This window comes from Carettochelys insculpta, chromosome 2, assembly GCF_033958435.1.
Source record: "Carettochelys insculpta isolate YL-2023 chromosome 2, ASM3395843v1, whole genome shotgun sequence".
Lineage (NCBI taxonomy): Eukaryota > Metazoa > Chordata > Testudines > Carettochelyidae > Carettochelys > Carettochelys insculpta.
Genome location: NC_134138.1, coordinates 217,612,093 through 217,638,710, shown reverse-complemented (window position 1 = coordinate 217,638,710; position 26,618 = coordinate 217,612,093). Strand labels below are relative to the sequence as shown.

Sequence of the window (26,618 nt, the reverse complement as noted above, 5' to 3'; positions counted from 1 at the left end):
ACAGTCACTTTTGGAAGCTCATGATATTGTGGCATCAAAATGTTATGATTCTCCTCCTTCTAGCCCAGAAATTAATAATTCTTCAGTGAACAATCAGATAGTACCAGTAGATGCCATTCGTATACTTGGTATTCACAAAAGAGCAGGAGAGCCACTGGTGAGTATATGTAATTAGGTGTGTTTGACTTTCACCTAAACAATAAGAAATATATCTGAGATATTTTGTACCTTCTACGCTGTTCTAATTACTTCGTTTTACTCGTTCTGGTGTATTATATTTTTGATTACTTCCATTGATTATAATGGGCACTACATTTTTTTTCTAATTTCAATTTGACAAGAGATGCAATAATGAAAGACTGAAATATGGAGATATATGGCCATTCTACCACATTTTTCTGTCAAGGACAAACAATTACCTTGTCATTAGGTAGGATAATGTGGTAGTGTAGGTCATATGGAGAAAGCTTTCTTTCGCATTTGCTTCTAGTAAGGAATGATGGAACTTAATTCAGAGCAAATGGTGTGATTGGTGTATGCTTACACACCAGCTTCCTGTCCACAATACATGATTTCCATTTATCTCATTTGCTCCACGTGTTTATTGAATAATATAGTACAGTAATGTCAGTATGTGTTTGCTGTTGTCACTATTAAAAAGGTCAGCACTTTACTGTGGATGAGAAATAATGAGGATAGCTCAAGAGAATATTCTGTAGTAACTGTTAGGTAAATGTTAAAAATTAAGGTGAAACAGTGATATTAAACTAAGTAATGGTGTTACTCATGGCTTCCTTTAGGGTGTTACATTTAGGGTTGAGAATAATGATCTGGTAATAGCACGAATCTTGCATGGTGGAATGATAGATCGACAGGGTCTTCTGCATGTGGGTGACATCATTAAAGAGGTGAATGGCCATGAAGTGGGAAACAATCCAAAAGAACTACAAGAATTGCTGAAAAACATTAGTGGCAGTGTCACCCTGAAAATTCTTCCCAGCTATAGAGATGCTGTTATTCCTCAACAGGTTAGTAATATATTTTCATTACTACTTGCAAAAGTGTTTGCTTTAGCGATGTTGCCTGGAGCACCTTTTACATTGCTCACACACAACCTCCAGCATATAAATTGTTCCCAGCTATACTGGGTGAGTGCTATGGCCAGCTATTCTTGAATTACACTACAGAACAACACCAGTCATAGAGTCCCTCAAAAATGTGCATCTTGTACTGCGCAGCCATCTCCTAGACATCACAATATCATGCAAAGTTGGTTGTTAATAGAAAATACCACTCTTGGGGGAATTCAGTACCACTGCATATTGCAGATTTTGCAGAAATTAACATTGTGTACACAGAGCTTCCTTTCTTCTACAGAAATCAATTGCAGTGCTGCTATCCTTATTAGACGCAGACCTGGCGGAGCCCAGTTTACACATGGACAGTACTGCTGGGGGCTGGGGAAGGAGGTAGAGCGGTGATGGGCAGCCTATGTTAGTGAGTGGATGACATGAATGGCGCTCATTCTTCATCTCAGTGGGCCACTAGATTGTGAGATGGCAAAACTACTCCATACTAGGAGTCTAACTGTGCTTCCATAATTATAATTTGCATGGTGTGGTGATTGAACTGTAGCAGCACTTTGGAGGCAGAGGAAGTGCATAAGTTCCCATTGTCACTTGTGTGCAATCAGCCTGCACCTCACTTCACACGTCCTTGCTTTACGTCCATGCCGCTTTAGTAATACTGGTTGACGGGAAAAACCCTACATGGATGGAAACCAGCAGAATCTGCAACCCTGCACATGGGCAATGGTAAACAAAACTCATATGGGCTACATTTAGAACCCTGATGGGCTGCATGTTGCCCACCACTGAGCTATAGGGTTCCTGGCAGCTGTAGTTTCTAACGTGTCCTCAGTGGAGAAGAGGGTGGCAGGCAGGAAACTCTGTGCAGGTCCTGGGACCAAGCATCAGGCTGTTTCTCCCTCTGGATCATGGGCTCTGGGGAATGGGGTGGGTGGTTGTCCATGGATGAGATCTGAGAGGGAGGAGGTTCAGGTGCATTTGCCCTAGGGGGCACTGCAACTGGGCTCTGGGGGGTGTGGGTGTCTGGCTTCCCAGTTGGGCTTGAGGTGAGGGAGTGGGGCACTGAAACAGAACTGGGATGTCATATAGGGTTTTCTTTAATTATCTACTCCTGGGGGCAGAAAATTGTGTATTATTGTTAGACGTATTTGCTGATAGGCATTTCAAAATAATTAAAACTGGCATGGCTGTGTTGTTTTGACAAATAAAATGCACAAAATTTTAGAATATTATGCACAGAATATTTAATTTTGCTGGCACAGAATGCCTCCTGGAGTAATGGATAGGTACAAACCTGTTATTTCAAATGAGGTTTCCGAGACACTTCAGTCTAAGCATGTTGGTCTAGATAAAACATACACATTAAAAACAGATTTTAAGTGATTACAAGTGGAGGCATAATATTCAGAATTGGTAACATAGAAATAAAAGGTAGAATACAACCAATGCCTAATATCACAAGCTACATGAATTCAAAGCAAAGGTTTCTCTCTAGAAATGCTCCAGAAATCTTACTGCCTGAATCTTTCAGTTAGGATCTTCTCTCCTGGTCCAGTACTATTTACTTCTTTCTTCAAGTGCTGTTGATGTCACTAGTAGACATGAAGGCAGATTTGGGGCATCTGTTCCATATTTTTATGTCTTGTCCTCTTCTTTGAGAATGAGGAGACAAAGTCTGTAGGGATGAGAACTTCCAGCAGTGCTTTTGCCAAGATATAAATTTTTCTTACCCTTTTTCCTGTCAAAGAATGGCTACTTAATCAGGTGATGGTCCTTTTGATTTTGTTGACATATGACTGAGACATTGGTTTGCCTTTTCGTTTCTGATGAGCTGGCTTATCGTTGCTCTTAATAATATCACGCAGTAAATCTTTTTACATAATGTTGCCATACATATTTTACCTGGACAATAATCAGCCTCTTACGAGTTTTCAAAGAATATCTTGCAAGGCATATTTTGCACAACACTTACCGTCCTGAAAAGGAAATAAATGTAGGGGTACAGTTCAACACATTGTTGGAAATCTGATTGTCTGAAGTGCTAAAGGGTGCGTATACACTTTTATAGCCAGATTTCTTATTTTTTGGCAAATCTGTCTTTCCATTACAATTCGTGTATTTTGTTTAAAATCTTGAGCTAAAACAAATGCCCAAGTCTGTTTTTGGCAATAGATATAATTTTGCCTTTTGTGAATTTGTAAATTAATAATTGAATCCTATTTGCATATAGTAAAGAAATTAAAATAGACATATTTAATCATTAAGGCTTGAGTAAAATTAGTGTCTTGTGATATGCTGTTTTCTCTTACTTGAAGTCTTGTTTTTGAAAATACATATTTCACCTGGATTTCTGCAGTTAGTTTAAGCAATAGGATTGTATTCATTGCAGGGGTGGGGTAAGGTTTGGAGAGTGCACATTTATTTAAAGGTGCTACACAGTGAACTCTCACTCTTGGGCAGAGCATCCCTTGGGTGCGAGTCAAGATGACTGTCCCAGTCCCTGCGCTTTGCTGGGAGGCTTTGGGGATCCTGTTAGTTAAATTGTGAGGAGGTGGTTGGGAAGGTGGGGCGGGAAGTGGGCAAGTGAGGAGGCAAATGGCAGGCAGGTAGGCAGGCAAGGGGAGGGGTGAAGAAGGGAGCGGGGAGCAGGTGCTGAGCACCCAGCAGCAGGTCCCCCACCAGAATTTCCCCTCCACTGCCGCCTCCTCACCAGTGGGTTCCACTGGATCAGTGATTCTCTATCTTAGCACCTACTGCTTGCCGCAGATCAGATATTGCCCAGCACGTCAGGAAGTGCTGGGGAAGAGGGAAGAGGAGTAAGGGTATTGTGCACTTGCAGTGTGGTGGGGAGGCAGAACGAGGTAGGGAAGAGGTGGGTAGGGTGTGACCAGAGTGAGGGTGGGGGGGAAAAGCAGGATGCAACCTTGGGGAAAGGGGTGAAGAGGGGATGAGGCCTGGATGGAGCCTGGGGTGTGTATATGCCCCCCAGCTGATTAGGAACTTGGTGCCTATGTCCCAGGCCCCACACCTCCCTAAGGGCAGCCATGGGCTAGGGTATCCTATTCCTGTGAGCAGCTTTTATTCTCCATATGTAAATAATTGGTGTTTCATTTGGGGAAAGAATCTTCCCTTCTTCCTGCAGATATGCAGTAGTTCCAGCACCATTTAAGAAATCCACATGAGATAGGTCAGATTTATCTTACTTAACAACTAAGTGTGAAATGTTCTGTTCCTGAGCACAATTGTAGAGAAGATAAAAGCTAAATTACAAGCCCAGAACCTAGAGTTGAAATAATCTTAATGGCACTGATTTTAATGCTCTTCTCCTGTGAATGGATGGAAAGAAGACATCCTGCAGTATTCAGCACTGCTGTTCATGAGATACTGTTCTCCCATATGAGAAAATAATCAAGGATCCATAAGAATGTGCTAAAATGGTTTAAGTTCGTTGTGAAGGGACACATTCAAAGCATAATGATGCAAAGCAACATCTCTGCCACCAGATTCACCATTTACGGAGTCACACAGGATATATTTTCTCTGATCTAGGAGAACTGGTGAGATTCCATGGATTCTAATTCCAGCAATAGGCAGGTGAGACAACTTTTACCTCTCCTTCCCTACGTATTCCTGATAAGAGACCTTAACTGATGAAAAGCTGATTAAACTTGAACCTAATCAAGATGAAGATTATGCTGATTGGCAGCAGAAAGCACTTTGGGAAATTTTGAGTACACTTTAGTTAAATGTACATATGCACAATTGGTTACTTCATGCCATAGTTTAAACTGCCTCTTGGATTTCAGGTTGATGTGAAGACTCACGTAGCAGCATCCATTAGTAATACTTCCTATCATCTTTATTGGGCAAGAACTAAGTGTATACACTGGTGAGTTACAGCACCTTAAATGAGGTCACAACACTAAAGTTCAAGGTGTCTGCACTGGAAAGGCAGTTAGTGTGCACTGATTTCACAGTTGCTGCACTCTAGGAAAACTGCCTCGACAAGAAGCATAGAGCTTCCTGTGCTCTGGCTACAGCACTGGGGTGCCTGTGTACTACAGCACTGTCAGGCCTTCCGTACCTGTCCCACAATGCCTTTTCTTGCCTCTGAATTCACCTGTTTGAACTTTACTCAGGTGCCTTCACATGGCCAACCCTCAGACCTGTCCTTTACGTTCCTAGGGTATTTTGAAAGTCATCTTCATGTTTGCTCAATGACACATGGAGTGCATGCCACACACCTTTCCAGAAGACCACACCCTCTCCACGCACCGTGATCCCCCTCCTTGTAGCAGTGCTGAGGTGGTGGACCTCTGTCAGCAATTGCGGCGAGCAGGCTATCCAGGCCCAGAGCACTTCAGCTGTAGCAATTATACCGTTGGACAAATATCAAAATTCATGGCCAAAAGAAGCCATGAATGGGGATGCACAGCAGAGCAGGATCATAGTGAAGGACCTGCAGAATGCCTGTTACAAGGTGTGGGAGGCAAACGGCCATTCTGATATTGCACCCACAACATGCCAGTTTTCCAAATAAGATTGTGTTTGTGGGGGGAGGAGGCAACTCCACCTCTTCTCCAAATATGCCTGTGGATAATTTGGAACTTCAGGGGGTGTCCAGAGTGGACCAAGCCAGGAGGAGGAAATCCTAGACAAGGGTGCTGAGAGAGAGTGGGACTCGGAACCAGAGGATGATTTTACGTTTGCAGATACGTGCCAGCGGGAGCTCTTTTCGACCCCAGAGAAGACTAGCCAGTTGGGGAAGTGCAAGCCACAGAGGGTGCCTGTGGTATGTGGCTTTGATATTTTTGGAAGCATTGAAGTGAGTCGAATGGGACAGGACTGTTGCAGAAAGCAGGCTTGCATCTGTGTGATGCAAGTCAGATGCACAACACGGCGTTGATGGACTTTCTCACTTCACGGTAATTGGTCTCACAGATCTCATCGAAAATGTCATTCTTTTGCTGGGCAGTCAATCTCCACAGGCTCCTTGGTAGAACTGCTGTGTTCTTTGTCCCATGAAGAATAACATTCCCATGCTACTGTGCTGTGGGGGATAGGGGGAGCGTTGCTGCACACAGGGAAGCCACATAAGGGCCAGGATGGAAGCCACAGTCTCACAGAAGACCTTTTGCTTCCCTTCTCACCCTCAGCACTGACATCTTCCAAGATGAGTGCAGCCTGTGAAATGTGTGGACATTACTGATCATAGGGCCCTTGTGCAGTGTTGGCTCTTCCCAAGATGTGTGTCCAGGCTACAGTAAGGCCTTGCAACAATCAGTTCTCCTGTGCCAGCAGTTAACTCACCACTGTGGAGGTCTTATGTGCATTTACCCAGGGAAAGCCAGTCAGTCATAGGTATGTGAACAGTGCTTGTGATTTAATTGGGTTGTGTGTGTGTTCTGGCTAGTGCTAACAATGGTTCCTCTGCAAAATGTTGTATTTTTGGCTTCACAGATTTGACCTTTAGATCCCAGCATTCCTTGTTACTGACAGCTGAATGGCTGTGCAGGGCAAGGAAGTGACCTCTGAACACTAATGAGGTCTTGTTGCATGATATTATGCTGAATGCTACTGCTGAAAGCAAATTTAACTTAGAGGGACAATGAGAGGAGGATATGGATGTAGACCATGGAGTGCCAGAATGAAGCCAGAGTGGCTCTTATACATTTCAGAGTGCCAAACTGACATGTTCCAGGCACTGCTAGCACTGTAGAGGGAGCAGCTCCACTACCAGCCTTCCCCTTCCCCCTTGCCGCCAGTGTTTTCAATGGGCCCTGGTCACTGTCAGCACAGTTTGGATATGATCCTGTCCCCAGTCAGCACCTGCTGTGTATGCCTCATCTGCTTCTTTGCTGTCCAGCCCTGCAGTGTCCTTGAAGTACTCAGTCCCTATCCAGTTTATCCCTTCTGAAGTGCACCATATCAGATGGCAGGGCTGAATATACCTCGACATACGCAAACCTGTAAATTTGCTGAGGCCTCACCTCCTCCCTCTTCTTCCCTTTTCTTCCTACCAAATGCAGCTGTATCACTGGGGTGTGTGATCTACATTTGTTGTTTTGAATAAATGAAATTATGTGGGTTTGAAAGCAATCTTTTGTACCAAGGGCCAATGACCAATATATATAATGCCCAATCAGCCCTACACTAGTATTGCAGCCACTGCACTCCTGTGAATGACAACAAATTATTACTTTGCTTCCACAAGGCATCACTGATCCCTTTGGCCTCATACTGTGCATCTAATATTCCTGGTCTCAACCTGTAAATACTCTCACTGGGCACTGAGCCTCAGCAAGCCAGCCCTGAGTGAAGCTTTAACCTTCCCTGTCGCAAATATTAAGGAGGGTACAGCAGATAGCTATAAGCATAGGGGTGTGGTCATTGGCTCGGCCCAGCTTCTTGTACATATATCACTAACAGAGTTTTAAATGCCAAAAGCACACTCTGCAGTTATTGTGCATCTCTTCAGCCTGTTGTTGAATCACTCCTTGTTGCTGCCAAGACCCCCAAGCGAAGGCTTCATGAGCCATGGCATTAAGGGGAGGTAGGACCTCCCAGGATCACAATGGGCATTTTCTTTTCGCCTACAGTGATTTTTCTGGTCTGGGAAGAAACTCCTCACTTGCTGAAGAGTCCAGTCTTTGAGTGGAATGCAGTCCAACAGTAGACTTCCCCACTGCAAACAAACTAGCAACCGTTCTGTTAACTGTCTGCAGTAGGCAGCTTCCACGTTGCAATCACCGCATGCTTCTCCACGGAGGGCAGCTCTCATTCTCATGTCCTTGTGTCACAGTGTGCAATCCCATCAGTCCCAAGAAAGCGGCTTTCTTCATGTGAAAGTTCTGCAGCCACTGTTTGTCATCCTAGACTCACATGACTCTGTGATCCCACCACTCAGTGCTTGTTTCCCAAGCCCCAAAGCAGTATTCCACTGTGGTCAGCAACTCCCATGAATGCCACAAGAATTCCTGTGTCTTAGGTACATGTGTGGGGTAAGATCACTGTCTGGCTTCAAATGCTGCCCAAGTGTTGTCATGCTGTTGTGCTGGCAGCTGGCATTGTGGACACACAACAGTGAATTTGTTGCTGCACTCTGTGAGCAGCACTTTACACATGCCAGTGCAGAGAGAAGCTGTGTCTGAGAGTGAATGACCTGGTTCTTAGTTATATGTTACCTTTAGCACCTGTTTGAATGATTCAGTGGGTGGAATATGAAGCTAAACAAATTCAGCCTGGAAATAAAGTAAATTTTTTAACCCTGAGAGTAATTGGCCTTTGGAACAACTTACCAAGGTGCGTGGTATACTCTTAGTGGGAATTTTTCAATCAAGGTTGGAAGCTTTTTATGAAAGATCTGTTCTAGGAATGATTTTTGATAAGTTCTATGTCCTGTATTACACAGGAAGTTGTTGTAGTTGATCACCAGGGGTCTTCATTGTTCCTTGAAATTTTATGATTCCTGCAACAAAATATACCTGGACAAGAAGCCATGAGTCTTTAGAAAACTTCAGCTACTACAGAATGTGTCAGTGTGTTTTCCTCAGAAGCGCAGGTTACAGTGAGCACATCAGACCTCTCTCCAGTGATTCCTCAAATAGTGTGTGTCACGTTCAAGTTCTTGATCCTTACCTTTTGAGGCACTTTAATGGCTTGGATTCTGGATTTCTAGACTTTCACTTGTAGCTCTGAGATAAGGATCACTGTTGACAGCTCTGCTCCTCAGGCACAACAGAGCTGTCTGCTGGAAAGTTAAAGCTCCTTTTTGCAGGAGACAGCTGCTTTGGGAGCAGAACCAAGACTCTGGAACACACTTCTACAGGAACTGAGAACACATCTCTCTCTCTCACACACATACAAATGTGCCACACTATTTTTCCTGTGGGGCATGATGATGAGAAGATGAACCACATGTTAAAGATGTAATATCACATAATGTGTTTCTGAAGGACACTTAAATGATCATGAGTAAAATAGAGTAGAAACATCCCCATAGCAGTGTTCCTTCTATTAATCCCATGGATTGAAAAAAAAAATAAACAGAATTGTCTAGTGGTTAGGGCACTGGCCTAGGATTTGGGAAATATAGAATTCAGTTTCTTTGCTCTCCAAAAGACTTCCTGTGTGATCCTAGCCAAGTCACTCAGCTTCTCTGTGCCTTAAATCCCCATCTGTATAAAGAGGGAAACGGTACCGTCTTCATCTCAGTGGTATTTGTAAGAATAAATACATTAAAGATTATGAAATGCTTTGATATCTACTGAAGAAAAGTGCTGTACAGTAGGCTGTCATGATTTGCAAACTTAATGTTCACGAATTCAATTTGCAAGTGGCCACTTCCTCCAGGACCCAGAGCACCCCCTCCCTCCCATATTCACAAAAAAAATCAAGGTTCACAAGGGTTCTGAACAGGGAACCCTTGCGTATGTTGAGACCCTACAGTATTAGAAATAGGTATTGTATAATATGCTGAGACAAATAATAAAATCCCCTTTAAACTGTTTTCAACCCCAGATGGACTATCTGTGCACAGGATGAGAATTAGCAACTTGAGGTTCACAAATGATGTGGTTATCGTCGAGAAAGATGAAGAGAAGTTTGTGAAAGTGGTGCCAGTGCTAAATGAGGAAGGGAAGAAGTAAAGACTGATTATGAACATTGATAAAATAAAGACAATGGTATTTGGAGATAAGGAAGATCAGTATAGACAAGATCGAACTAGACATTCATGTATCTGAGGAGCAACGTGACTTATGATCTAGACTGTAAGAAGAAAATAGCGACTAGAATAGCGAAAGCAAGAGCGAGTTTGAAGGCGACAGATAAGCTCTTGAAAAAGCAAAGTGATTAGCATAGGAATGAAGTAGAACATTTTGAAAATGTGTATTCAGCAGCATGTTGCACAGATGTGAGACGGGTGATAATGAAAGATTTGAAGAGAAGGATATTGGTGTTCAAGAGGAGTTGTTATAGAAAGCTCCTGAGAATAGGATGGATGCAGAAGGTCACCAACGAGGGGTTATATAGGAAGATACAGCCAAAAGAGAACCTACTGCAGAAGGTTATACAATGGAAGTTACAGCTATTCGGGCATATCTACAGAATGAATGACGAGCAAAAGATCAAGACCCTGATATTCAGCAGAATGGACAGTTCGAATAAGAGAGGCAGACCCCACAGAGAACAGGTAGATGATATAGTAGATTGGTGCAGAGCTAGTCTACAGAATTTAAGCCACTCCACCACTGGAAAGGGAAAGATGGAAGGAAATAGCCAGGGAGGCATCAAACACCAATGGGTGCTGAGCCCCTGGTTATTGATGATGATGAAGGTTTAGACTAATACAAATCAGCATGTGATGAAAAACTAAGAAAAAATATCTGTCTTCAATCAGCGTGGCTTGATGGATAGTTCCTGCTGTGTGTATCTTAATAGGCAGCAGAAAAAGCCAATAGAGCACCAGTGGCAAGATTTTAAGTGACGAGGGTTTCCCTCCTTCCAACCAGCTCTTCTGTGTTCACACCTCTGCATTCAGCTCATATTGCTTCCTCCTTCATGATGCCTTGATGGTTGCAAGGGGAGGATTGAGATCACCAGAGGGACATTCTTTCTGCTCTCAATTCCAGTTCCTGGCAGCACAGAATTGTTCAGCTGTTGAGAGAAGCAATTGCAGGAAAAGTCTGCCCCAACTCCTCATCTCTGGAATGGCACATGACTACTCTGGTTGGTCCACAGTAGTTGTATGGGGATGCAGAATCTTCACAGAGTGATGCTACGGTCAGCCTCTAACAAAACTATTGAACATGTGCAAACTGCAACTTGGGTACCATTTCAGTTTGAGAGAGACTTCCTCAGAAATTGATTTGCTTGAGAGAATGAGGTGCTGAAAGCTCAATGGTCTAACTGGTTGTTCCTGCAGCCTGAGAACATGCGTGGAAATTACTGAAGGAATAAAATGCATTTTCCTAAACTGATGGATTTTGAAGAGTCAAAGCTCCTTGCCAATGGTAAATTTCTCTTTCTGCATGTGGCTATTGGAAACAAATTCTCCAGGACCAACCTTGAATATAACCAAGACAAAAAACTGCTTAGGCTGAGCAGAAGCTATAGGAATGCATTGAGCTTTACTGAGATGCATTTTCTTTAACGGGGATAAGGCACACAAATCCATATCCCCTGAAATATTGGAACCACAGAAAAAGGGGGGCAGTTGATAGTCAAGTCGCTTTGTAGTAGTGACTTTGAGAGGAAGGCCTTTTTAATACAAGAAGACAAGTGATGACTTTAAACCTCAGTAGTTTGTAGTCTAAATTCATATTTAGAATTTCACAAATCTCAAGGCCAGTGCTCACATTCTCAAAAATGCATATAATTTCAGGTGAGAACATCAGAAAGTTGAGTTGAGTTATGGTATATACTGAAGTACAAAAATGAGTGTTTCAGTTCCAGTTAAAAAGTATGTGCAATTGAAAAGAGATGCCAAATTTTGTATTTGTCGAGGAGAGAAACTTTTCACTGTTGCTGCTTGCTTTATTGCATTCTTTGCTGGTATATCAGGCAATGTTTTTTACATTTTCTCTGGTAGCTTGTACACTCATCCCTCGCTATACAAGCACAGTTGGTTCCCAAATTTCTGCTTATAGGCGAAAACTCAGAAGAGCGACACTGAATTCCCATGAGAATACATGTAAAAGTCTCCAATTCATTCCAAGTGCTTGTAACTTGACATAGACCAATTGAGTTTAGGTACTTTTCTGATGTATAGGATGTAGTGTAGGTATGTAGAGCGGGGATTCTCAATCTATGGGTCCCATTAGATTTGTTAAAGGTTGCCAGCTGGACAGTTTCCGGTTGCATGTGACTGTTAAAGAACGCATTTTCAGTTAAAACCTGACCGAGGGTGAGGTCTGCAGGGTGGGGGGATACTAATACAGTAAACCCTCAGGTTATCCAGGGGTTGTTCCTGCAACCCTTGCATAACTTGAATTTTCCTGCAAGGGGAGGGGAGCCAGGAACTGCCAGGGCTGGTCAGTTTCCTGGCTCCCAGAGGATAGGAGCTGGGAACCAAGGGCAGGCAGGTTCCAGTCTCCCCATGGCTTGTGGGACCTTGAAACTGATCAGCTCATGGCTGGTCAGTGTCACATTCCCACCAGCACAGGGGAGGGAACCAGGCTAAGAGCCGCCTTCTTCTCTTCCCCCAGCCACAGGGCTGTCAGACAGCTGCATGTCTGAGGGAAGGGAGGGAAAAGGCTCCAGCCGCAGGGCTGCGGGTCTCCCTGCCCCCTAGTCAGGGACCCCGTGGCTGGCTCTGCTCCAGCCCTGGGGCTGCGGGTCTCCCCATCCCCCTGCCCTGGCCAGGGACCCCGCAGCTGGCTCATATGGGCGGGGGGGGGGGGCAGAAATTCATGTGTTTTTAGTGTGAACAAAGGTTAGTGTGTGTGTCCCTCGTTTTAGCGAGTGCACATAAGTAAAGTACTCATTAAATGAGGGATGAATGTATTTGGCTTGGCTAAGACAAATGGTTAACAAATAATGAAATTTTATGTTCCTTGGCAAAGTTACTAAGTGTTTGTGATTTACTAATAAAAGTAATGATACTCTTTGAGGTCAGTAACTATATCTTTGGTATCCAGTCTTTTAAAACTTTAAAATTTTGATGTGTTTCAGGTATTTGTGAAATGTCATTTTGATTATAATCCATACAATGACAACCTGATCCCATGCAAAGAAGCAGGTTTGAAATTTTCTAGAGGAGAAATTCTTCAGATTGTAAATCGGGAAGACTCAAATTGGTGGCAGGTTGGTAAAATGCTGAAACTTTTATTTATTTTTGTGTGTTAATATAACTCTGTTTTGATGAGTTCAAAGTCTTAAAGCAATCTTATCATTTAGTCTTTCACTTCAGTATTATCTATACCACACTATCCTTTTTGTACTGCTACTTAATTGGCCTGATGCCCACAGGACTGATGGTTCTGGTGTGGAGACTATTGGAGGTAAAGGTCATCTCTTCTAGAGAGCTGACAACTGGGATTTTGCTTGGGGATTTTAGGAACTTCTGTATCAGGGCAGATACTGTACCTATGGTGTACTTGTTTGGCTCTCAGAATCAAAGGGCAGTCATCTGAGCAGATTTTTTTTCCATTAGCCATAAGTAGTCCCTAAAGAAGTGTGTGTTGCGGTCCATTTTCCAGTGGAGTATTCGGACCATGGTTGTTTTTTGTTTGGCGACAAAAGAAAATGTCATGAGTTCTACCCTTGGGCATGGCTTAGCCCAGGGTCTCTTACAATGGCCTTCCATCTATATTGAGAAAAACTGATGTATGCGTGTGTGTCGTCCCCCCGCCGCTCCCATATGATTTCATCTGATCCCTAATGCTATCCTCAAGCTCAGATGGGATCATGTCAAACTGTTTGATTGCAACAGCATGGCTGAGGCAGTGCTCATTTTCCAATCTCCTCTCTCTGTTGCTTAACTTCCCAAGCCCTTTTTTTAAAAAAAAACAGACTACTGATTTAACCTCTCAGCAAGGTTGTTCATCTGGCTTTGAACAGTCTGCACTTTACTGTGTGGATGCTGCATGGCTAGTTCTCAAAGGCAGTTAGATACTCTGGTTAGCTGTAAGGACCATTAATTATCTACGTGGAAACAGTTTTCAATTTGAGTGCCTTTCTTACAGATTCATCAACCTACCGTCCATGCAAATTTAGCCCACGTTTTGGGGCATATCAGGTCTCACTTTGAACTCACTGAAGTCTCCATCCTTCCATTGAGGGTAAAATTGGTATTCTCAAATTCTGATGGTGAGATTTTTGGAAAGGATATATTCCATCTTTTTCCACTGGCAAAAGAAATTGTGCCATAGTGATACCTTAACATGATCCTGTCAGCATTGGTTGGTCTGCCATTTGAGCTGAATATCAATATGTTCATGGGCTTTGCTCTCTCCAGTGTGTGTCTTCCTAGTGGCTGTAACATCCACAAGAGGAATCGGCATATTGTAAGCCTTAATGGTAGATTGTTCATACACTCAATTCAAGTCGTAGGTGGCTTTAAGACCGCACATAAAATTTTATTCACTATAGGATCTGTTTCACCTTAATCAGATTATTTACTTACCTACATTCCCACCCCCCACAACCACATTTATGTGTGAGGGAACAGTGTTTGTATAATCTAGGGCTTGGAATTTTATTTAGAAAAGACTAAGTAAGCAATTTTGTTCATTGCCTCAACACTTTTTCTGCCATGCTGAACAGATGAACCAACTATTCTCTGTTCAGATTATTTCCAAGTGGGCAGCCGCCTGCATTATTATGGCTTATGAAGTGATTCAGCAAACACATCCAACATAATTATGAGCCTGTGCATTTCTTTGTGGTGTTTCAGTAACAGATATGTGAAGGGCTGGAATGTCTTCTCTGCATCCTTTTGCTAGAATTGTACTATTACTAAAGCATCAAGATTGCATGCAAACGTTGAGCATTTTTTCCCTCAATTTAAATAAATCCAAGTCTGTTTTCCCCTGGAACTGCTTGAGAGTCATCTCACTGGAATACATGTCTGCTACCACTTAAAGAATAAAAGATGGTTGCTTACCTGTATCATAACTGTCCTTTGAGATATTGGTGCAGCCGTGTACTCCATGAATCACTCTACCCCTGTGCAATTGAGTCTTCAGCTGGTGATTTTTGGCATCAGAGACTTGGGAAGAGGGAATTAGGGCTGGAGTGAGCAAGGTGAATACTGTTAGGAAAACTAATCCCAGTTTTGGTACTCTGACATGCGCACCTGTGTGGAATATATATCTGCACCCACATCCCATAGATCAACAGTTTTGATACAGGTAATTAACCATCTTTCCTCTTGTCTGCTCTGAGTTGGATTTCCCTCTCACTCCTTTTAACCAGCCTGCTACAGCCCTTACAGAAGGGAAAATAAAGAAAAATAAAATATGCATAATTATTTACTGTCAGATAAACATTTAAAAAGTTAGGCACTCTGAATCTCTTCACAAGAATGTATTGGAAACATACATCATGCATGCCGTCACTTGTCTTTTCAAACTCCTCTAGTTAGCAGCTTGCCAAGAATCCAAAGAAAATAAACCAAAAGCCCTCTCCTACAAATCATCTGTAGTGTGTTATTTCATTTCATTCTGTCTGCTGACATGAACACCGATGTTTTTGTTGGAAGTAGTAATTTGCAGGTGTACCAAACTAAATGTCCTCTAATTCCTACAGTTAGAGACATTTCAGCATCCCTCCAGTATTTCTGGAGTGGCCAAGAAGTAAGGCATTAACTTCAATCCATCTGGCTCTTATTAAGGTGCAAGTGTGACTCAGCCTGCTAATTATGCCACTACTTTTTAAGAGAAATGGATCCATGTAGCTGCTATTGAAATGACCAAAACTGTAAAATTTCACATTTTTGTGTTCTAAGTTGGACAGTGGAATCTCACGATAAAATGATTTTTGTAGGGAATGCATGACGTCTAACATTTCATAACTAAGTAAAGATATTGGTTTATAAAGCCTAGATCTGTGTTTTCTTTCCCAAGAAGCAGTAATGTACACAGACAGTGGAATTTTAAGATATCAGTTATTAGGCAAGTTTGATATTCCATGTTCTTGAAATGACAGAAAAAAAAAACAGGTGCATCAGGTGCTTGTATCTAGAATCATGCTTAGCTTTAGGCCTTCTGGATTCCAGCAATACATGCATAAGCGTGCAGCAGAACCCCATAGATGTTTAGCCATGCAGAATCCTTTCAAAGTAGATATGTTTGCATTTAAGTGTTTTCTGAGCCATTTTGGTCACTTTGGTAGTTACACATTTTAGCAAATTTTTTGTATGCAGCTAAAATATAAACATCCAGAATTAGGGATTTAATAATTAAAGTAATAAACAGTATCATTTCCTTTTTCAATAAGTAGATTTGTTTGTCTACTCTAGCCTTCTTTCTTGAATTATGATGGTTAATGGATTAGAGCAATGTTTCTTAACCTTTTCTATAAAGTACTCCTTTAAAAAAAAAATCCCCTCAGGCTTCTCTTGTATACCCCTACATATACCACCAGTTAAGAAGCATGGTCCCATGGTAATCTGAGGTCTTATAACAAGTGCTATTCAACCTTTCCAGATTACTGTACTCTTTTCAGGAGTCAGATTTGTTTTGCATACCACCAAGTTACACTTCACTTAAAAACTGCTTACTTACAAAAATGTGCAAAAATATCACAGAAGACTACCACTGAAAATTTGCTGATTTTTCTACTATCTTATTACCAAATAAATGAATTGGCACGGAAATATTGTACTTACATTTCAGTGTAGGGTAGGTGAAGCTGTAGAAATAAGTCATGGTCTGAATGAACTTTTTAGATTGTTCTGCCTTGCTTGTATTTTTATGTAGCCTTTCATAAAATTAGGCAAATACCTAGAAGAGTTGATGTACCCCCGGAAGGCCATGTTGTAACCCCTGCCCCCCAGATACATGTACCTCTGATTGAGAGACACTGGACTAGAGAACCTGCAAACCCTAGCAAGTTTTTTGGGAGGCATGATGTGTTAAACTTGGATGTTTAGGTATCTGTCACTGGTATCCAGAGTGTGATATCTGTCCAGAAATCCTGAGTGTGATATCTTTTGAAGGAACCCATTTCAGGCATGAATAATTGAAACTTTGGTGCTGGTTTAAAGTTTCTATTGCTTATGATGGCTTGATAAGGGATTTATAGTTTATTAACTTGATTTCAGGCTAGCCATGTCAAAGAAGGAGGAAGTGCTGGCCTTATTCCTAGCCAGTTCCTAGAAGAGAAACGGAAGGCATTTGTGAGGAGGGACTGGGATAATTCAGGTAAGGTTTAATGCACGTTCAGATATGGTTCCTTTATGATTAGCTTGTTTTTATTTGCTTTTTTCCATTTACACACAAAGGCATACTATATAAGAGTCTCTGCAGGTGGTTGCAGTATATAAAATAAATGCTGGTTATTACAAATGCATATTATTTTGACCTTGACTGAAAGGGCAGATTGGAATGTACACTCACTGTTTCCAAAGTGTCTTGTGGCACCTTATAGACTAACAGATATTTTGGAGCAATATTTTGCTTCAAAATATGTTAGTCTATAAGGTGCCATAAGACTTCTTGTTGTTCTCGAAGCTACAGACTAACACGGCTACGTCTCTGATACTTGTTTTCAAAATGATGTTTTTTATTTATTTATTTATTTTTGCAGTCTGCTAGTGAATGATAACATTAAATGGGAAAATCAACCCCAGGGGGACTGTTTTGTTATGATTATTTTTTCAAGTTGCTTTTATTTTTATATATATATATAAATAAATATTAAAAAAAAATAAAAAAACTGGAATAATATATATAATACTGGAAACTGGTTTTTGTACAGCATTTAAGGTATATATGCAAAAGATTAATAATAATGATTAGTCTTTCGAATAATACTTATACTGTGTCACTGGTTTTTTTAAAAAAAAAAAAAAAGGTACAACCATCCTTCAAAATATGGATGACTCATCAATCCTAATATCTGCATAAAGTAAGACCCATGAAAAGATATTTATCAAAAAATGAATTTGAAAGCTTTCAGTATTCTTGTTTTTTTTTGCTTTTAGGGCCCTTTTGTGGAACAATAAGTGGCAAAAAAAAGAAAAAGATGATGTACCTCACAACCAGAAATGCAGGTACTTTTTAGTTTAACATTGTGTAAATACCGGCGTAAATACCAACATGTTGTAGAGTTTCTGAATTTTCATTTTAAATTCATGATCTCATCCTGGGTACTGCTGATAACTTAATCATGACAATGAATGCATGTGCTACTGCAGAAAATTTTAAAATAAATTAGAGTAGCTTGATTTGTAAGTCAATCAGCTACATCAGAAATTATAAACAGTTTTTTGTGGTTGTCACATTACCCCTAAAAAAGGTTGTTGCTCTTCAGCAGGTGCCTCAAGGGACAGAATAAAGAATCAAAGAATGAGTTCCTGCATACTTATATACCATAGACACAGTGGCAAATGCCGGCATGGTGTTGTAACTATTGCCTGAATTTCACAAAAACAGTCTTGTTTTGTGTAGAGTCGATGTTTGTTGAAAGAATCTATATTACCATTTCTGTTTGTATGATATTTTTATCACACTTCACATATGTATAAAATACCTCTAGAGTACCATTTACAGTAATAAGTAATATATCAATACAAAACAGAATTGCTAGTTTTCTACAAATGGTAATGATTTGGTCTGTATTTAATGTGTTTTTACTTTTTTTCTATGTAGAATTTGATCGTCATGAAATCCAAATATATGAGGAGGTAGCCAAAATGCCTCCTTTTCAGAGGAAGACGTTGGTCTTAATAGGGGCCCAAGGAGTAGGTCGAAGAAGCTTGAAAAATAGATTTATTGTATTGAATCCCACTAGGTTTGGAACTACAGTGCCATGTAAGTTATTAGCACTCACATTGTCAAATTTTATTTATAGAAACTTCTAATGCAGATAGATAGAAAATCTTACTCTAATCTGAAGATGTTTGTAGTGATTTAATCTGGGAGGAGTAATTGTGAGTTAAAACCTTTGGCTGGAGAATGAAATATTTTCAATCTCCTCAGCATGTAGAAAAACCCTATTTCTGTGTTTAATGACATCTAACTATCAGCAAAACTTCTGTCTGCTCATGCTGAAAACAGGAGTTCCAGTGCATGCATGTGGCACAGTTATTAAAAAGTATCTATTTTGGGCTTCTCCTGTAGTCCAGGTTATCATCAATATCTGACTGATTCTAAAAATTCCTGATAAATTTTAATAATGAACATTTGTTAGAATTTTTCTTAGAAATTCATTTAATTGTTTAAATGAAGCCATTTATCTTTCTCTATATGTGAAACTAAAATGTCGTATGAAGTTCTTAGGTCATGGATTTAAGACATAGTCGCAGGTGTATCCTAGGATACTATCTATCCTAGACGTAGTAAACTATGAATTTTATTTTGATTGTTATAAAATGAGGGATGAGAGGCTAGTTAAGGTCATTTTTTTCCCACTTCTTTCTGCACTAGCTCCTGAAAGGAGGTGCCCCTTCCTGCAGTATCAGTTTTCTCCTACTTGATACTTTTTCAAATAATCCTTTTTTTCCTTTTTGCCAGACAACCCCTTCTGACTAACTTCTGAGCACAGAACAGCTTTCTTTCTCCACACTGACTAGGCCCAGCAACTTTCACTTCTAAGGGTCATCTGTTCTAGTCAATCTCATTCTGCACAGTGAGGAATGGTGGAACTGGCAGTAGAGGGGAGGAGGGCAGAAAAGCCATGAGTGTTTTATGACTGAGGCAAGCAAGCTGGATAGTCCCAGGTGTCCTAATTTGTTTTGTCAACTGTAATGATCCCCAAACCCAAAATTGGTCCCTGCAGTTAGAATCAGTGTGCATATTTGGTAGCATAATCTGTCCAAAGAAACCTATGATGGGAAAAAAATCAATAATCCATTTAGGCAAAAGAATAATGTACAGCATAACATTAACAACAAATTGTCTGAAAATTAACAAATTGTAGGTTTCTGTCAGATGTCATAACTGCAGATAAAAAATAAATGCGATCTCACAATTTGTATATGGGCCAACGTTGTATCACTGAATCTTTTTATAGCGCACATGGCCAATTGAATAGGAACGTCACAGAACTTAGATATGATACATGCTTTAAAGATGTGACAACCTAAATAGACAAATTCTCAAACATTAAATGAGCAATGTACAAACAAAACGTGTAAAGTTAAAAGCTATTTAATCAAGCAACCATAATAACTTATTTGGAGATTTATATAAGTATATCAACAGTAATATTTGTGCCTGACTTGTATGTGTGTGTAAGTGATGTACATTTAAAATTGCTTTCATATGCAGAATTGCACCTAAATGCACGCACGCACGCACATTCTAACTGAGAGATAGGAATGGTATCAGAGAGACTTCAGTTTCTGTAACTGCACTATAAAATATTTTCACTCTCTGTAAAAGTTTTCTTTCTTACATTAAGGTAGTGTTCTTCAAATATTGTCACTATTTATCCCTGCTTTTTAAATGTATATTATCAATATTGGTATCCGTTCTTGGGATGTGTATGTGTGTAACTTTTTTGTTATTGAGTTTACAGTATAGTCCATCCAGGTTCTTGTACCATATTGATCATTGTACTATCTGATTAAATCATAAGAAGTTAGTGGAAATTGTCGTTTTCTATGATAATGGTTAACTATAATAACCATTTAATATTATTCAGCTCCATCACAATATTACCTAGAGGCCCCATTCAAGCTCACATCGTACTCTGTTCTGTATAGAGTAAAAAGACAGTCTTTGCTCTGAAGAGGTTACTATCTAATTTACAACAGACTTTAAACAGAAGTGGGTTTTGAAGGAGGACTGGGCAATTAGTGTTTTCCCGCAGCTTTTCCACCTCAGCAATGTGGCCATGTCTGCGCTAGCAAGTTCTCTTGGAAAATCAGACCCTTTTCTGAAAGAACACACAGAGCAACCATGCACAAAATGTGCTTTTTCGATCTGAAATCGCAAGAATGTGGCTCTTCTGGAAGTACTCTTTCGCTCCTGGATCAGGAAGAGTATCATCTTTTGAGAAAAAGTATGTGTAGATGCTGCATGGTCCCTTTTCCCCCCCCATAAGAACAGTCCTCAGCTGCGTCTACACTACAGTCCCCTTTTGAAAGGGAGATGCAAATGAGGCAAACCAGAAATGCAAATGAAGCACTGATTACATAGCTCATGCCTCATTTGCATAATAGCATTTTCAAAAGTCTTTCGAAAGAAAAACAGTAACGAAGACAGGGTTCTTTCAAAATAAAACCCCGTTTTCAAAAGCATCCTTCATAATTTTTTTTCAAGAAGGGTGCTTTCAAAAACGGTTTGATTTCAAAAGAACCCCATCTACACTGCTGTTTTTTGAAAATGTGGTTATTCAAATGAGGCATGAAATATGTAAATCAGCACTTCATTTGCATTTCCAATTTACCTCATTTGCATTCTCCTTTCAAAATCTGGCTGCAACTACATTACAGTCCTCTTTCGAAAGAGTTGGGGCTGCATGGATGCTCTCTATCAAAAGAGTGGATCTATCTTTTGATCCGCTTTGTGTGTGGATGTGCTCTTTCAAAAGAACTTCTGGAAGATCATCTTTTAAAAGACTGCTGTAGTGTAGGTGCAGGCTATGTTTCTGAGAGAAAAATAATAGTTGTGGGATAAGCTGGAAAGAGCGCCTAAGTATCAAAGTCTCAATAGTGACTGGTAAAGAGGAGGCGTAATGAATTTGGGATATGGAATGATAAAGGTGAGGGAAGAAATGAATGAGAGGGTATATGAAATGAGGGAGTGAAGAGTAAGGGCAGAAGGAAGGGGTATGAGAGGAATTGTGCTCTTGAGTTTCAGACATGAGGTTGGACAATTCCACACACACAAGACACACACAGACATGGCTTTACAGTCAATCCAATCTTCAGATATCTTGGGGAGGGGGGATGGTTTATATCTAGTGATTTGTCAAAAATTTGTATTTAGTTACTTCCCGGAAGCCAAGAGATGATGAAAAAGATGGACAAGCATACAGATTTGTGTCACGAGCTGAAATGGAAGCAGATATTAAAGCTGGCAGATACTTAGAACATGGAGAGTATGAAGGAAACCTTTATGGCACTAAAATAGATTCCATCCTTGAAGTGGTTCAGACTGGAAGGACTTGCATCTTGGATGTGAACCCACAGGTATGTTGTATGTCATATACCCTAAGATGAGTATCAAAGTGTTGAAGTATGTTTAAAAGTCTTCAAATTTAAATCTAGTCTACAGTACCACAGTAGACTTGCAAGTTCATTTGGATTTTTGGCATTTTGAGGTGGAAAAGGTCAGGAATGTGCAAAGTTAGTTCAGATCTGTAACAGTAAGTTTTGTATTGCTGATCAGTCATCCATTTGGCCAATGTAAGAGCGATGTTGAACATTTCCAAGGGAAGTCTCATACTGTCCATTGGCAGGGTAGCAGATTGAGGATGGGATAGTTTTTGCACATCTATCTTGTTTTGTTAATCGTACCAGATTAAAATTGCAATACTTCACTGATTAGTGACTGAGAAGTACGGTGATATATTCTCATTGTAATTAATTCAGTTTAGTACTTTGTGGGGGCGGTATTTGTTTTTGTGTTCTTTCTTGTTTGTAGGCCTTGAAAGTATTGAGGACTTCAGAGTTTATGCCCTATGTAGTGTTTATTGCTGCTCCAGAGTTAGAGACTTTGCGTGCTATGCACAAGGCTGTGGTGGATGCTGGAATTACAACCAAACTTCTAACAGTAAGCAATTTTTCCTTTTTCACAGAATTTCTTTAAAACTTTTTTCCTTTGAGTGCTTTGTAACACATTGCTAAGGAGCGTTAGGCAGGATTTATGCTAGATTACATAATGCACAATGACTTTAAACTCAACAGATATTGTTAATGCTAGTTATACTGAGAAAAGGACTGCTAGATTTTTAAATACAGGTAATTAATTTATAAAGGGCTTTCATAGTATCCCTATAATTTGGGTTGTCTAACACTTTATAATAAAGGATTCTTGCAACTTTTCATTGAGAGGTTCTCACACCTCCACTATTTGCAGCGGACCTTTGATATTTGAGTGGGGGAATCCTTTTGCACTACAGAGGCACCTTTCCTGTATCCCATGAAGTTCCAGAGAGATTTGCCTAAAATGATAAATGGTTTAAACATCAAAATTGTCCTCCTCACTTTGTACCTTGGGAAGATTATGGAAGCCTGTCAATCACTGAGCAGGCTCAAGGTGCTGCCTTTGCAGCAACAACAAACACATACTGCCCTGGTAACACCTGTGAGCTGCTGGGTGGGAGTGGAGAGCCAAGCTGTGCTCATGAATCCCTGAAAATTACCTGACTGCAACACATGGAGCCAAGGGCTTCTCCTTTGTGTGGAGAATAGGAGGTGTGGGAAAGTATATGATCTGTGCTCAGGTCACCCTGTTGCCCTAGAATATGATACCAATCCACCCTCTAGGTCAACACATTGGCAGGAACTCCCATCTCCAGAAGCATTTGGGAGAGAGCTGGGCTGGGCTTCCCCAACTCCTCCCTGGATCCACCATCTGAATCCAGCGAACCCATATCTTCCCTTGTCAGATCTGGGAAAATAGCTTTCTCCATCTGCCAGTTGATGATGATCTTAGTCCTATAAGTAGCTCTGGTAGTAGCAATCTCTGTTTATACCAAAGATTGAAACCTGACTCATGATTCATCTTTGTGGTAGGATACTGTGGCATTTCCACATGAAACAATTACCTTCTATATTTTTTGTATTTTACAGTTTTTCTTTCTTTTTTACATTTGGAAATAGGTTGCACTTGGAACTGTTAATCTGGCATTTCCTGACTTTCAAGTGTGTGACTTTGCAACCTTAAGAATGTCAGCCCCTAGCACTACTACTTAGCTGCCACCCAGGGCATCATGCTGTTGAATGTCTAAAGTTTCCTAATGGTTCCTAACATTCTGTAAGCTTTTTTGATCTCGACTGCACATCCAGCAGATGTTTTTAGAGAACTATCCACAATGACTTCAAAATCTTTTTCTTGAGTTGTAACAGCTAATTTAGATTCCATCATTTTGTATGTACAGTTGGAATTATGTTTTCTAATGCTCATTACTCTGTTTTGATCAACTTGTGAATTTCATCTGCCATTTTGCTGTCCAGTCACCCAGTTTTGTGAGATCTTTTTTTAACTCTTCAGTCTGCTTCAGACTTAACTATCCTGGGTAATCTTATATCATCTGCAAACTTTGCTGCCTCACTGTTTAGCCCTTTTTCTGGTTATTTATAAATATATTGAACAACACTGGTCCAAGTATAAATCCCTGAGAGGCACCTCTATTTACTTCCTCTGGTCTGAAAATTGACCACTTACCCTTTGGTTTCCAGTCTTTTAACTAGTTACTTATCCATGAAAAGACTTTCTTTTCTATCATGATTCTCCTTACGTTGCTTAGAAGCCGTTGATGAGGGAACTTGTCAAAGGCATTCTGAAAATCCAGCACTTGTTTGTGTGTGTTGACCTTCCCCTCCTCCCACAATTCAAATAGATTGGCGAGGCATGATTTCCCTTACTGTTTCCCTTACTCTTCATCTGTGCATCTGATCATTCTCTCCTGTTATATAATTTCAACTAGTTTGCCTGACATGGAAGATAGGGTTACAACCCTGCAATTGCCATAATCACTCCTGGAATTCTTGTAAAAATTGGAGTTGTATTAGTTATCTTCCAGTCATCTGATACAGAAGTTGATTTAAGTGATAGGTTACATACCTGAGTTAGTAGTTTTGCAGTTTCATATTTGAGTTCTTTCAGAACTCTTGGATGAAAACCATCTGTTCCGTGACTTATTACTGTTTAATTTATCAGTTGTTCTAAAATGTCCTCTATTGACATCTCCGTCTGATACAGTTCCTTAGATTTGTCCCCAAGAAAGAACAACTCAGTTGTGAGAATCTCCCTCTCAGCCTCTGCGGTGATGATTGATCCAAATAATTCATTTAACTTCTTTGCAGTTGTCTTAACTTCTTGAGTGCTTCTTTAGCTCATTGATTGTCCAGTGACCTCACTGTTTGTTTGTCAGGGTTCTTGCTTTTCTGTACTTAAACATTGTTTAGCTGTTAGTTTTTGAGTTACTAATTGCTCTTCAAATTCTGTGTTGGCCTGTCTTATGTTTGATTTGCCAGTCTTTATGATCCTTTTTGTTTTCATCACTATTCCAGTATACAAAGGATCCCTTTTGATGCTGCTTCTGCTACTTTATCTGCATTCTTTTTTTTTTTTTTTAAATTTAGGTGTACATTTAATTATACCCCTTTGTCTGATGTTTTTGTGAATTTGCATGCAGCTTGTAGGCGTTCCATTTTTTATTGTACCTTTTTTAATTTCTATTTAATTGGCCTTCTCAGTTTTGCCTAGTTTCTCTTTCAGAAGTTAAATGCTGCTGTGGTGGGTTCCTTTGATAGTCTACACCACTCTTCCAAGGATATTAAATTTAGTTCTATTATGATCACTATTATCGAATAATTAAATATATTCACCTCTTGGACCAGATCCTTTGCTCCACTTAGGACTCAATCTAGAATTTTCTCTTTTCTTTTGGATTCTAGGTCTTGCTGCTCTAAGCAGTTGTCATTAATGTTGTCTAGAAACTGATTGCTTCATTTCATTGTGAGGTGACATGTAGCTAATCAATATGGAGATAGGTGAAATATCTTATTATTACTGACTTTTCTAAGAGCATTTCATAGTCATTATTACCATCATGGTCAGTAGTGTATTCCTACTGCTAGTCTTATTGTGGAATTCCTACCATACAGATTTAGTGGTACAGTATGATTGGTTTTTTTTTTTGTTTTTTTTTTTTTACTGTATTTGACTTTGCTTTTTTCACATACAGTCCTGTCCTCCAACCAGTGTGAACTCCTCTGTTATTCCTATTTATTTTGAACCCTGGTATTATCGTGTTCCATTAATTATCTTTACATTGTTATGGTGATTGTGTGGATGTCTCCATTTAATACCAGACGCTCAAGTTCACCCAGCTTAGTATTTAGATTTCTACCATTTGTATATAAGCACTTTTAAAATTTGTCACTTTTTCTATCTGCCAATGTCATGTAAATGAATGGGATTCTTTCATTAGACTGTTTCTATCCATTTGCTACCTGGATTTGTTCAGTTCCTACCTTCACCATATTATTATGGAAGTGCTACTTCATTTTTCAGTGTGGCTTATGTGACTTTACATTAGTATTGGGCCTTGAAATACTTCTTTTTATGCAAGAGAACATTGGAGTAAACCAATTGGCAACTGCAGAGTTTTTTTTAAACTGGCTGTATGCAGAAATAACTTTTGACACTCACAAATTGATAGGAGAATGCAGAAAATGCAGTATTGACAAGAGTGCAAAAAAATGAAATCTTGTCTTTAGGCTGAATGACCATTTCATAATGGCTCTTAATCGTCTCTTACTTCAGAGAAAATGTCCTCATCAACAGTCTTGTAACAAGCTCGCATACCTCAACATTTCAAATAAAATGGTGTAGTGGTTGTGCACAAGGGGGAAGATGTTTTACAGAGTGGGTGAAATGCTGCTTAAAATAACAAGGAGTGCCTGCCAGAGTTTATTCTTTAGTGCTGGAAGGTGTAATTGTAAAAATCATTTAACAAAATGCTGGATTTGGTGGCAGTAGCTGAGGAAAAATTAAGTGTATTTAGGGCTATATAAAAGTGGCAGCCCAAATTGTTCCTGAAAATATTACATCCACATTCATTGCACCCATCAGTTCCAAATAGAAGACAAATAACTGTATTCTTGAACTGCATCCAAAGGCCTCTTTGGGCAGGTACCTAAATGTCTGATGACCTGTTTGCTATGTGCTTAATTTTGAGCACATA

At 40.1% G+C, this 26,618-nt stretch overlaps 1 protein-coding gene across 1 annotated transcript in view; it reads left to right on the top strand.

The window, feature by feature from the left end:
• Positions 1–26,618, top strand: part of PALS2 (protein associated with LIN7 2, MAGUK p55 family member) — a 100,131-nt gene that overhangs the window by 60,173 nt on the left and 13,340 nt on the right. Inside the window, exons 4-11 of the mRNA XM_074984621.1 lie at positions 5–157; positions 801–1,028; positions 12,762–12,893; positions 16,855–16,954; positions 17,737–17,805; positions 18,404–18,565; positions 21,689–21,891; positions 22,346–22,474. Coding sequence (XP_074840722.1) covers positions 5–157; positions 801–1,028; positions 12,762–12,893; positions 16,855–16,954; positions 17,737–17,805; positions 18,404–18,565; positions 21,689–21,891; positions 22,346–22,474 — 1,176 coding nt within the window. The remainder of the gene's footprint in view (positions 1–4; positions 158–800; positions 1,029–12,761; positions 12,894–16,854; positions 16,955–17,736; positions 17,806–18,403; positions 18,566–21,688; positions 21,892–22,345; positions 22,475–26,618) is intronic.